General features: G+C 40.9%; 1 protein-coding gene across 1 annotated transcript in view; it reads left to right on the top strand.

Annotated features, from left to right (window-relative positions):
* LOC125450724 (solute carrier family 28 member 3-like) overlaps positions 1 to 12,432 on the top strand; it is a 156,809-nt gene extending 144,377 nt beyond the window's left edge. Inside the window, exons 13-14 of the mRNA XM_059645012.1 lie at positions 2,629 to 2,727; positions 12,278 to 12,432. Coding sequence (XP_059500995.1) covers positions 2,629 to 2,727; positions 12,278 to 12,432 — 254 coding nt within the window. The remainder of the gene's footprint in view (positions 1 to 2,628; positions 2,728 to 12,277) is intronic.
* Positions 12,433 to 13,700: the final 1,268 nt, after the last annotated feature.

The raw sequence follows: 13,700 nt of genomic DNA, 5'->3' as shown, positions 1-13,700 counted from the left end.
TGCTACAGGAGTTCTTTATTTCTAGGCCAGCTTTCTTCTGCTTGAATCGTTAATAATCTTACCTCTGTTATAAGGTCAGAAATAAAGATGCTTTTTGATTGTTCAATGTTTAATTCCATTCACAATCCCTTAGATAATAAGAAACCATACCCAGGTTTAGGAAGATTAGGACAAAATTCACTCTTTAGCTGATAAAGTTCTCATTATACCCTTACCTATGTATATATGCAAATATAAAGCTTTGCTATTTCGATGTTCATTGTCCTTTCTGTTAGAATAATACATTTTTTGGGGCCTCCTAAGCTTGACATAGCTTAGGGTGAGGTTGTTGTTTTGCTCGCCCAGGTGGCTTATTCTCATTCAGACATTTTGTCACCATACTAGGTGACATCATTAGTGGAACCTCTGATGAGGTGGTGTTCTTCCACTCCACTAGGAATTTATACTGTTTGGTCTGTTATGGTGAGTAGTGTCATTACCAGTTTTGATCTCTATGGTTTTGTATATGGGTCACCAAGAGATACGATCAATTCTCACTGGTCTCAATACACATGCACAAAGAAGGACACAAATTTGACTGGGACAACACATCCGTAATAGCACAAGCCAAACAGAGACATGTCAGGGAATTTCTGGAGGCCTGGCATTCCAACTGGAACTCCATCAACAAACTTGTCGAACTGGACCCGATATGCAAGCCACTGAAAAACAGAACCAGAAGTGATGCCAACTACCCCAGCAAACCGGGGCATATAAATAGCAAGCAGGACAGAACACCAATGCTTCACCAGAGGTGCACTGTTAATGTTACCTAGCAGGGCGATGAAACATCTGCAGTCAAACACTGGCTCAGCAAGCAAGTCTACAACCTCATTCACAACCCAAGCTACAAATCTTCTCAAAAAAACCACAAATATATTTTTCAACTTGTAGAGAGAAAGCAGTGAAGTGTGAAATGCATGAATTGCTCAAATGCATTTCTCAGTTGCCAGTTATATTGTTTCGTTTACTGAAACTACAATTTCTAATGAGTCATTTGATAAAGGTAGCAAGTATTTGAGATGAACATATCAGATGATCCGTGTTAAGATTCTTGTTGCAACTAGTGTTAGCAATGTTAATCTGTGTAGTAGTCGATGGGACAGCTAGCCTTCAAATTTCTGCTCTTCGGGGAAAAAAATCCGCGTTGTGCCCAATATCCATTCCTGATTGCTTACGAATGATCACACTGGACAGAGTCCATATGTTTAGTAATGAGACACATTCTCCCAAACTGCCTACTTCCTGTGGATGAGGAAATGCTCTTGGAGGAACAGTGTGACTTTAAGCCTTCCAAATGATCCTCCAAAGTAATCTCTGTTGTAGGAAAATTCTAAGAAAAATGTCTAAAACATCATGAGAAACATTTTATTGTTTTGCTTACATTGATGAATGCATTTGATTCACTAAATTGTGAAGTTTTTTGAAATGTGTTCCAATAGTTTTGATATCCAAGAAACTTTACAATCCTACATTTTACTTCAAGAAATAGGAATGTAACTTAATGAGTGGGATATCTGATTACTTTGAAATCTGGATTGGTATTGAGCTAGTCTGTGTGCTAGCCCCATAGTATTTGCAGTCTACCTGACAATGGCTATTCAGCTCATTACTAATCAACTACTAACTTTTTTCAGTATAAAATACAGGTTAGATGGACAATCTGAACCTCCAACATTTGTATTGCTGAAATTAAGTTGACAGATCTACAGTTTTTGGATGAGTTCCTCTCTCTGCATCAGAGTTGCAAGTGCCTCTCAGTCCTTCAATTCTACTTACACAAAATTTGGCTGTCATCATTACCAAAGCAAAAGTTCTGTCAACTTAATATTCCATCTCCCATTTAAGGAGAGACTAGAATGTTTTAACCTTCCTTTACCTTGAGATCCAGCATTGATGAGATGCTTCATTACAGCATCAATTATGCCACCTCAATATTCCAAAACCTACTCCAAGTCAACAAAAAGCTCTAATGTTTAGAGCAGTCATCATCACCTGACTCCTCTACTGTAGTGAGAACTGCCTGTCTATTAGTAGCAGATAAAAACAGTTGAGAAATCATCAGCAGTAGCTCCACTACATAACTTGGATTTTATGGGAGGGCCATCAAAATAACACTCGTGCCCTTTCTGAAACAATCTCCACATGAATTTGAGCAATACTTCTGCAAAATTCACTCTGGACTGGGCACTACGTCCATATGGCCGAAAAGCATTTCCTTTGCTAGGTCTTGTGTTTCCAACTCTCAATGACCAAAGTTCCAGGGAAAATGCTACAAATATTCTCTGATTCTTTCCTTGTTTCACAGCAGTGTCGACTTACTGATTAGGAGGAGTTTGTTACCACCCATTCAGAATGGTGACTACTGGTCTACCAAGTTGTAACATGCATTCAGAGTTAGAATGTATTGATAAATATTTTACCAGACACCTTTTTACAACAAGTATTGGCAGCCACTGAGAACAATCTCAGACAGGTTTAATTAACATTAATTACAGTATATATACATATCTCAACTGCATAAATTTATATGTTTATCAATTCTTTTGTTTATTGATTTCTATGTTTATCAATTTGATTTCTTGATAGCATCTTTGGCTCCAGAAAGACTGCATGACATAGCAAGCGTCAGTATTCGGGCTCTCATCGCTGGTACTGTTGCCAGCTTCATGACCGCCTGCATTGCAGGTATAAATTTCACATTATTTCTCATATACATAATTTTCTGCTGAAGGGCAATGAATGGGGACCACTGTTAGTTGAACATATGGTGTCCATTTAATCTAGCGATATTTTGTGCCCCAAATTACTTAATTGATAATTGATAATTGATAAATTATAAATTAATTGATAACATTGCCATGAAGAAATGAACCTAAGTGAATGAGGTAAGCAACAACTTTTCATTGTGGCTACTGTGTGTAAAAACAGCCTCATCCTGCTTTATCAGAGATAATGGGAACTGCAGATGCTGGAGAATCCAAGATAATAAAATGTGAGGCTGGATGAACACAGCAGGCCAAGCAGCATCTCAGGAGCACAAAAGCTGACGTTTCGGGCCTAGACCCTTCATCAGAGAGGGGGATGGGGAGAGGGAACTGGAATAAATAGGGAGAGAGGGGGAGGCGGACCGAAGATGGAGAGTAAAGAAGATAGGTGGAGAGAGTATAGGTGGGGAGGTAGGGAGGGGATAGGTCAGTCCAGGGAAGACGGACAGGTCAAGGAGGTGGGATGAGGTTAGTAGGTAGCTGGGGGTGCGGCTTGGGGTGGGAGGAAGGGATGGGTGAGAGGAAGAACCGGTTAGGGAGGCAGAGACAGGTTGGACTGGTTTTGGGATGCAGTGGGTTGGGGGGAAGAGCTGGGCTGGTTGTGTGGTGCAGTGGGGGGAGGGGATGAACTGGGCTGGTTTAGGGATGCAGTGGGGGAAGGGGAGATTTTGAAACTGGTGAAGTCCACATTGATACCATATGGCTGCAGGGTTCCCAGGCGGAATGTGAGTTGCTGTTCCTGCAACCTTCGGGTGGCATCATTGTGGCACTGCAGGAGGCCCATGATGGACATGTCATCAAGAGAATGGGAGGGGGAGTGGAAATGGTTTGCGACTGGGAGGTGCAGTTGTTTGTCGCGAACTGAGCGGAGGTGTTCTGCAAAGCGGTCCCCAAGCCTCCGCTTGGTTTCCCCAATGTAGAGGAAGCCGCACCGGGTGCAGTGGATGCAGTATACCACATTGGCAGATGTGCAGGTGAACCTCTGCTTGATGTGGAATGTCATCTTGGGGCCTGGGATAGGGGTGAGGGAGGAGGTGTGGGGACAAGTGTAGCATTTCCTGCGGTTGCAGGGGAAGGTGCCGGGTGTGGTGGGGTTGGAGGGCAGTGTGGAGCGAATAAGGGAGTCACGGAGAGAGTGGTCTCTCCGGAAAGCAGACAGGGGAGGGGATGGAAAAATGTCTTGGGTGGTGGGGTCGGATTGTAAATGGCGGAAGTGTCGGAGGATAATGCGTTGTATCCGGAGGTTGGTAGGGTGGTGTGTGAGAACGAGGGGGATCCTCTTGGGGCGGTTGTGGCGGGGGCAGGGTGTGAGGGATGTGTCGCGGGAAATGCGGGAGACGCGGTCAAGGGCGTTCTCGATCACCGTGGGGGGAAAGTTGCGGTCCTTAAAGAACTTGGACATCTGGGATGTGCGGGAGTGGAATGTCTTATCGTGGGAGCAGATGCGGCGGAGGCGGAGGAATTGGGAATAGGGGATGGAATTTTTGCAGGAGGGTGGGTGGGAGGAGGTGTATTCTAGGTAGCTGTGGGAGTCGGTGGGCTTGAAATGGACATCAGTTACAAGCTGGTTGCCTGAGATGGAGACTGAGAGGTCCAGGAAGGTGAGGGATGTGCTGGACATGGCCCAGGTGAACTGAAGGTTGGGGTGGAAGGTGTTGGTGAAGTGGATGAACTGTTCGAGCTCCTCTGGGGAGCAAGAGGCGGCGCCTTCCCTGGATTGACCTATCCCCTCCCTACCTCCCCACCTACACTCTCTCCACCTATCTTCTTTACTCTCTATCTTCGGTCCGCCTCCCCCTCTCTCCCTATTTATTCCAGTTCCCTCTCCCCATCCCCCTCTCTGATGAAGGGTCTAGGCCCGAAACGTCAGCTTTTGTGCTCCTGAGATGCTGCTTGGCCTGCTGTGTTCACCCAGCCTCACATTTTATCATCCTGCTTTATGTTGTCTCTTCAACCTTAATAAAGCAACTTTAATCTTCACGTGTACTCAACAAATTAAATTCGCGAAGGTAGACTGGAAGATGAGTTTATGAAATGATGTCACAATAGTTTCCTGGAGTAGTACATAATCAAACCAAGCAGCAATAATACCTACCATTTATAACAATGAAGCAGGTTTGATTAATCATTTCAAAATAAAGCAATCGTAACCTATTTGAATTTGATATTAAATTTGGAAGCAATATAATTCAGTCATGCACAAGAATTTTAAAGTTATACAAAGCCAACTACATTGGTATGAAAGGAGACTTCAATGAGCAAAGTACTGCAGATACTAGGAATCTAACATAAAAGCAAAGTGCTGGAGATGCTCAGCACCTCTGCCAGCATCTGTGGAGAGAGAAAAAGTTAACCAGAACGCTGGTTTGGGTTCTGAAGAAGACAAACTGGACTCATGTTAACTATTTGTGTCTCCACAAATATTTGCTTCACATGCTGTGTGTCTTTAAAATAGAAGGTCCATATTGTGTGTCAAAAAATAAAAGTTAAGAAAACAGTTAACAAGAGTGTGAAATGCAAGACAAATAAAATCAGCAATGAAATGGATCAGAGAAATATAAGTAACTTAATGTCAACAAATCCGTAGGAGCAGATGACCTGCATCCAAGAATTTTAAAAGAACTAGCTGGAAAGATAATGCACCAGTTAGGATTTTGTAAAATTCCTTGGTTTCTGGAATGGTACTAATGAATTAGATGTTGACAAATGCAACTCTGCTTTGCAAAAATGACGTAAGAGATAAAACTAGGAACTACAGACCGGGTTGTCCAACGTCAGTTGTCATGAAAATGCTGGAATCTGTTATTAAACTCTTAGCAGTGCATTCAGCAAATTTTGTTACGATCAGACAAAGTACACATTAGTTTATGAAGCAGAAATTGTACTTTCCAAATTTATTTCAGTTGCTTGAGCATTGGGTGAACAAAATGGAAGCCTTTTATTCAAGTATACTTGTATTTCCAGCTGTATTTGAAAAGATGTGGGCAGCAACGTGGATCAGTAGTTAGCACTGCTGCCTCACAGTGCCAGGGAAACACTCAAGCGACGGCCTGTGTGGAGTTTGCACATTTTCCCTGTGTCTGCATGGGTTTCCTCCGGGTGCTCAGGTTTCCTCCCACAGTCCAGAGATGTGCATGCTAGCTGGATTGGCCAATGCTAAATTGCCCATGGTGTTCAGGGCTGTGTAGATTAGGTGGGTTATAGTGGGGTGTGTCCAGGTGGAATGCTTTGAGGTTTTCGAGGTGGACTTGTTGGGGCGAAAGTCCTGCTTCCACACTGTAGGGATTCTGTGATTCTGTGAAAAGAAGTTAATTTGCAAGATGAAGGATCATAGAGTTGGGAGCAGAACATTATTTATTGGATTGAATGCAGAGATTAGGAATAAATTGTCATTTTCCAGTTGGCATATTGTGTCCAATGGAGTTATGCATGGTCAGTGCTAGGGTCTTCGCTTTGTGTAATCCAAAGTGAAGAGCATGAATGCAAAGAGCAATGACAGTGTAAAATTTGGATGGTGATGTTGGGAACTTGATGGATGTGGCTCTGTGCCTGCTGCAGAATCTGGTGACCAGGGTCTGAAACTTGTCTGCCCTCCTTCTTATTACCATAAGTCTCATCTGGCTTCCTTCTGGAAATAGGCCTAGGTGGAGCTGACTCCTCCAACTCCTGGAGAAATCTCAGTGACTGTTAAAAGCTTTTAAGCATCTAGTAACATTGTTTAAGGCAGCTGCTTACAAACATAAGAACATAAGAACTAGGAGCAGGAGTAGGCCATCTGGCCCCTCAAGCTGCCCCGCCATTTAATAAGATCATGGCTGATCTTTTTGAGACTCAACGCCACTTACCCGCCCACTCACCATAACCCTTAACTCCTTTACTGTTCAAAAATTTATCTAGCCTTGCTTAAAACATTCAGCGAGGATATAATGTCCCAAACATGTGATTGTAAAGGATGCCCTGACGAACACACTAGTGGCCACTGAAATTGCAATGTGTTTTTACATTGGCGAGGTTGTTGGCTAAAAAAACTTGATTGGATACAAAGTCTGGAATGATTCAACATTTCATAAATGAATGAATAATATTTCAAATTAAATAAAACCGTTACTAGGACTTACACAGGGAAACAACCGTAAAGTACAAGAACACAGATAGAGACCATAAGAAGAGCTGGAACACCAAATGTAGGTAGTATGAAGAACTGGAACACAAAGCAGTGATAGCATAATGAACAGGAACATAAAATGGCTACATTGTGAAGAGCAGAACCTCAATGGTGATGCTGTAATGAGTGGGAACATAGAATGGAGGCAGTATAAGGAACAGGAAGGCAATAGAGGCCATGTAAAAAGCAAGACCAGAGACTGGGGTAAAAGCAAGAACATTGAGGCAATAGTTTAAAGATTGAAACTACAGTATATGAAAATAAATCTAAATCTGAGGGAAGAATGTAAGTAAATAGTTGCTGAGTGTTTTTCCATTTTTTTTAAGCTACAGCATTTGTAAGTAAGGTACTGGGAAATTAGAGTTTTAAGTGATTAGCATAACAGTACGTGAAGTAATATTTATTGCAGCAGATTTTGAATTTATATATTAAAATGAAGAGATGAAAGCAGGTTACTAATTAGTTTGTTGAAGAGGCATCAGAGGCTTTTTTTTAACATAATATATGAGCATTGGCAAATATCTGTCGCTTGGGTTGTGGATGAGGTTGTTGACATGCTCGCCGAGCTGGCTTGTTTTTGTTCAGATGTTTCATCACCGTGCTAGGTGACATCATCAGTGGAACCTCCGATGAAGCGATGTTATTATACTCCACTTGGAATTTATACTGTGCGGTCCATTATGGTGAGTAGTCTCATTTCCGGTTTTGATCTGTATGGGTTTATATATGGGGTCCAATTCTATATGTTTGTTGATTGACGTATGGGTGGAGAACCATGCCTCTAGGAATTCCCGTGCATGTTTACAGTTGGCTTGGGCTGCCAAGGTTACTGTGTCCCAGTTAAACTGATGGCCTTCATTGTCTGAACGTACACATATTAAGGAGAGTTCATCATGCTGTTCTGCTGCTAGCTGATGTTTGTGTATTCTGATGGCTAGTTTCCTTCCTGTCTGTCCAAGAAAATGTTTGTGGCAGTCATTGCATGATATTTTGTAAACCACGTTCATTCTGTATATTTGTGGGAATGGGGTCTTTAATCCTTGCAAGTATTTGTCGTAGAGTGGCTGTGGGTTTGTGGGCCACCATGACTCCTAGTGGTCTCAGGAGTCTTGTTGTCTGTTCCAATGTATTCCTGATGTAGGGGAGTGTGGTAAGTGTGTTAGGTCATACAGTGTCCTCCTGTTGTTGTCTGTTATGTAGGCATCTGTAGATGAAGTTGCGGGGATATCCATTTAAGGCGAGGATCTTATATAAGTCTTCTTCCCGGTGTAATTCTAGAGTGTTGCAGTGTGTCCTGGCCCATTTAAATAGTGTCCTAATGCATATTTGCTTGTGGATGTTGGGGTGATGATTATGGGAGTTGTGGATTTAATCCGTATGGGTTGCTTTTCGGTATACTGAGGTTTGGAACTTACTGTTTGTCAGTCCTTCTACCTTTACATCCAGAAACAGAAGACTATTGTTGGTTTCTTCTTCCCTTGTGAATTTAATCCCTGTGAATACACTGTTGATGAAGTGGTGGGTCTCTTCTAATTTGTTGTGTTTAATGATGACACATGTGTTGTCTACGTACCAGATCCACAGTTTAAGTATGATGTAGGGGAGGGTACTGTGTTCTGGTCTTTGCATGACTGCTTCTGCAATGAGTGTTGAGATGAGTGACCTCATTGGTGTACCATTGATCTGTTTGCATATTTGACCATTAAAGACGAAGTGTGTGGTGAGGCAGAGTAATTTTTGTATGTTGTCCTTGCAGATGAACCCTAATGTCATCAGGCTCCACTGATGATGTCACCTAGCATCATGACGAAACGTCTGAACAAAAACAAGCCAGTTCAGCGAGCAAGTAAACAACCTCATAATGTTTGAGCATCTGAGACTTGTTGCTTGCAATTCTTGCACTGTGTGGAACTTCAGAATATATCACTGTCTTAGGGGCCAAGTATGTCAGATCTGTCTCCAGCTGCTTTAGCCTATCCACAATGAGCTTGAGGAGCAGCTGGAGTTAGTGCATAGCATCAGGAAAGATGATCATTTCCTGGATTGAATGTTCTGAGAAATGGTGACCCTCGAGTCAGTGAGAGTTTGGGATAGTAGATGCTTAACCAAATGAAAGAGGCAGGAAATGCAGCAGCCCTCAGGGTGTGTGCGCCATTTTCAATAAAGTTTCAGTGAGTGATTTCTCAGTTAACATTGTTGTTGCATTCCTGAAATGTACAATATTACATGAAACAACATTAAACAAGTCAGAATTTTCCTATTTTAACACACATAAAAATTTAAGTTATTACATGCGACCTTCTTCACAAAAAGACATGCAAACATTATAGTCTAAGTTAATGTATTTTAACATTGATAAATTCCTATGTTTGTAATGAAATAACTTCTAAAATAAGTTTAAGAATTTAAAAGAAATGTGCTAACTCTTTCTACTGAGCTCTAGTCACCAAATCTCCTGATTACTGCCTCTCTGGTTCTTTAATCGTCCAGTTCATTGTCTTTCCTACTGGCTGACTTCATATTGCTGACCCTTCCACTATAGATCTGCCTGAATGCCAACTCCACTCTCATGGAACCAATTTGCCACAATACCTCCCATTTCCTCCTTCTCCTATTTCTCTTGCCTGAATCCTCACAGTGAGCAAGGACTCAAGACTGCAGCAATAAGAGGCAGAGAGTGAACAGCTCTGAGCAAGAATAGCTTCTTTTGATAAAGAAGAAGATTCTTACAAAATATTGGTAGAAATTGAGGCAGTAGAAAACATGCATTGGGTAGAAATTGAGACAGAAGAGATACTGGAATGGTCATTATATTTATGGCAGATGAAATATTTACCATAATTTTAGGCCCCTTTCTGAATACTGTGTTCAGTTCTGACCTCCCTGCTATAGGACGGGTCTTGTGAAGCTTGAAAGGATTCAGAAAAGGTTTTCAAGGATGTTACCAGGGTTGGCGGGTTTGAGCTATAGAGTGAGGCTATTTTCCCTGGAGCATTGAGGCTGAATGTTGACCTTATAGAAGTTTATAAAATCATGTGGAGGATGGATAGGGAGAATAGCCAAGGTCTTTTCCCCAGGGTAGCAGAGTCCAAAACTGGAGGGAATAGGTTTAAGATGAGTGGGGAAAGATTTAAAAGAGACCTAAGGGGTAACTTTTTCACAGAGGGTGGTGCATGTGTGGGATGAGCTGCCAGAGGATGTGGTGGAGGCTGGTACAATTACAACATTTAAAAGGCATCTGGATAGGTATATGAATATGTAGGGTTTAGAGTGATGTGAGCCAAATGCTGGCAAGTGACTAGATTAATTCAGGATATCTGGTCAGCATGGATGAGTTGGTCCAAAGGGTCTGTTTCCATGCTGTACAGCTCTACAATTCTATGATGTATTCAAAGAGTGGTTGGAACTCAAAATGGTAGCATGATGGTATAGCAAGGACTTTATCTTTATGAAGAAAGGACCAGCAAAGATCAAAATGAGATAAAGAATCAACAAAGCTGACTTATTGAATTGATGTGGAACTTTGCTGCTCGAACACTTACTGGGCAGGATGGGAAAAATGTAAGAGGAGTGGCAGTGCTTTGAATGGAGTCTCCACATCTGTATTTCTTTTCCCATCCTTTCATTTGTGGGCTACCCACACTTTGCTGCTAGGAAAAGCCAGACAGCAGAGTACTGTAGCTCAGTAAGTTGCTAATAGCTAAAAAAGATATTTTTCGTCAGTCATGTGCTCTGTCTCTGGGATTGGTGAAAAATTGGAACTCAACTTTTCCGTGCCCATTTTGAATTGATTACATGGATAAATATACTTAAACCATATGAAATCTGTGAACTTTTTTTGGGGGAAGTAATGATGTCTTGGAGTTTTGATACATTTTCATCCAGTTCCAATGTATTTTTGCCAGCCATTTTTTCTTACTTTCTGACTTGTCATTTGCTTTAATTGATCAGTTATAAGCTTTTGATGTTAGTTTGGCAGGCACAGGGCTTTGCATATTGGAAGCTCACAACTTTTCATTCTGTCTGTCAAAGTACAAAATTCTGTGAAGAATATCCAGTATTAGCAGCTTTTGTCTGTAGCTAATGTTCTTTCCAATAACAAACTTGCTGCTTACTGTGAACACAGCAGGCCAAGCAGCATCTCAGGAGCACAAAAGCTTTTGTGCTCCTGAGATGCTGCTTGGCCTGCTGTGTTCATCCAGCCTCACATTTTATCTTGGAATTCTCCAGCATCTGCAGTTCCCATTATCTCTGCTTACTGTGAACATTTAGTTTTGCTGTTTGCTGTTCCACAGCAATAAATATGGAAGTTTTATTTTAGAAAGGACAGTGGTTTGTTATTTCTAAATAGATACACGGTAAATGTGTTTATTTAATCAATTGATTCTAGGAAATAAATTCCATTCTACACTGAAAATCTGGTGGCTTTGTGCTAATAATTGAAAATTTACAGCCCTTAGGACTTTTTGTCAGTCTCTGCTAAAGGGAAAATGTGAAAAAGTAATACTCAAATTTGAAAATTATTAAGAGACTAAAAACAAGATTCTGACATTTTTAGTTATGGGTATAATGTTCTGCAAATCTGTCATACATCTAGAGATTTTCTAATCTACTGAAGTGGAAATTGGTTATGCCCTGTTATCTGGTCCCTAAAAAGTGGTGCACTCGTGCCAGCTGCTTCATTAGAAGGTCGATAATTTGTGCATTTAATTCAGAATAATGTATGACCACTTGTCTCATTGTCTTCTGTAATTTATTTTAATATAAACATGACTGTTGGTGGAAACCACTTTGTAGGCTATTATGGCTAGTGAAAAATCAGAAGCAAAGCAATCCTGCCACCTGTACTACTCCATAAGAAACAAATTTTGAACAGCTTTTGATGTATTTAGATACTCATACGTGGAAGTCTGCTGTCATGCGTTGTCATGCTCATCTGTTTTGTCCCACCCTAATTTATCTACTGCAATTTATCTGCAACTGCTGTCTGATGCTTATCATCCAGTTCTTCACAAGAATTTTTCAAAGGATGTTTAAACAATGGTTTGACCCCCTCAGAAGGACATTCATGGATTATTTTTCAAATGGTTGCTTGGTTTTTTTAAAAACAATTTGCAAATTTAGTAGTAACATTTAAAGGATTTAGTGCAATGCTATATTTATAAGTGTTGTATCTGTTCTACACCGCAACATTGAAAACAATGCATGCAGGCCAATTTTCATCCTTCTTTACACTAATGTATTGAAATTCAATATTAGAAATGAGGCTTCAATGATGTTCAGAATTTGTTTTTTTAATATACAGGAATATTGTACACAACTCCCACAGATATTTTAACAGCTTGTCCTGCATTTCTGAAGAATTCTTTCAATACTTCAAGCTTACCAGTGAAGAGTCCGCTTCTCATTGATTGCTGCATAAATCTTTTTCACAAGTATGTAAGCTACTTACCAGTTTAATGATGCTGAATTCTTAAACTTTCGAAAACAGTTCCATATGAATTAATGGATTGTGTTAAGGCAAAGCCAGTTGTACAGTTAAAAAGAAAGGTTAGATCACATTTGAGGTAAAGTTAGAGAATATTTTTAAAGTCAATTAAAAGATATCTAACTGTAAACAGTATGAACATTTTATTTTGGAAAGACCTATTGTGAATAGATCTAATAAGAGCATCATTGCTGTCTCTTTCATTGTGACATTCCAAGATGCTTTGAGCAAGTTTGCGGAGTCTGTGACCTTTCAATTGAGCTTGACATTACTCAGTGGGAACGATACCCTATGATTCTAAGGTTTTAGAGTAGATTTGTAGCTCAAGTTGTGGATGTTGTAATTGATTGGCTCGCTGAGCTTGTTCGTTGTTCTGCAGACGTTTCATTACCTTGCCGGGTAACATCATCGGTGCAGCCTTCGATGAGGCACTGTTTTCCCTCCTGTTACTTAAACTTTGGCATCCGTTGAGCTGAATTACCTCCCTTCCGGTTTTCCTTTGCAATGGAGCGTATGTGGAATCTAGCTCTATGTTATTGATGGCTTTCTTCGTAGAGAACCAGGCTTCTAGGAATTCCTGTCCTTATCTCTGCTTCTGTCCCAGGATCCTAGTGTTGCCCCAGTCGAATTGGTGGTTTTCCTTATCCATGTGGATGGAGATGAGTGCATATTGGTCATGTCTTTTTGTAGCCAGTTGATATTCATGTACCGTTGTGGTTAATTTCCTCCTTGTTTGTACAATGTAATGTTTGTTGCAGTCTCTGCAGGGAATCTTGTTTATGACATTGGTCCTGTCCATAGTGGGTAACGGGTCTTTGGTTTGGGTTAGCAGTTGGTGTAGGATGGATGTAGGTTTGTGTGCTACTCTGAAGCCCAGTAGTTGTAGCAGTCAGTTCAGATGTGTTCTTGATGTAAGGTAGCATAATGCGTGTGTTGGGCCGTGTCATATCTTCCTGGTGTCGTCCATGTAATAGGCATCTTCTGACCCAGTTTTTTTGGATATCCATTGTCTTTGAATCCTTGGAAGAGGTATTCCTTTTCTTTTTGATATAGTTCTGTGCTGCAGCAGTGTATTGTTGCAACTTTAAATAAAGTTCTCACGCAACTTTTTTTGAGTGTGTTAAGGTGGATGCCTATTACATGAATGACACCAGGAAACAGCAACCACCCTAACACACACAAAGGTACGTGAGAACATTATTTAAATGGGCAACAATCTGAATTGGAAATGGTCTACCTT

The sequence above is a fragment of the Stegostoma tigrinum genome, chromosome 3, assembly GCF_030684315.1.
Source record: "Stegostoma tigrinum isolate sSteTig4 chromosome 3, sSteTig4.hap1, whole genome shotgun sequence".
Classification (NCBI taxonomy): domain Eukaryota; kingdom Metazoa; phylum Chordata; class Chondrichthyes; order Orectolobiformes; family Stegostomatidae; genus Stegostoma; species Stegostoma tigrinum.
This window is presented reverse-complemented; position numbering and strand designations above follow the sequence as displayed.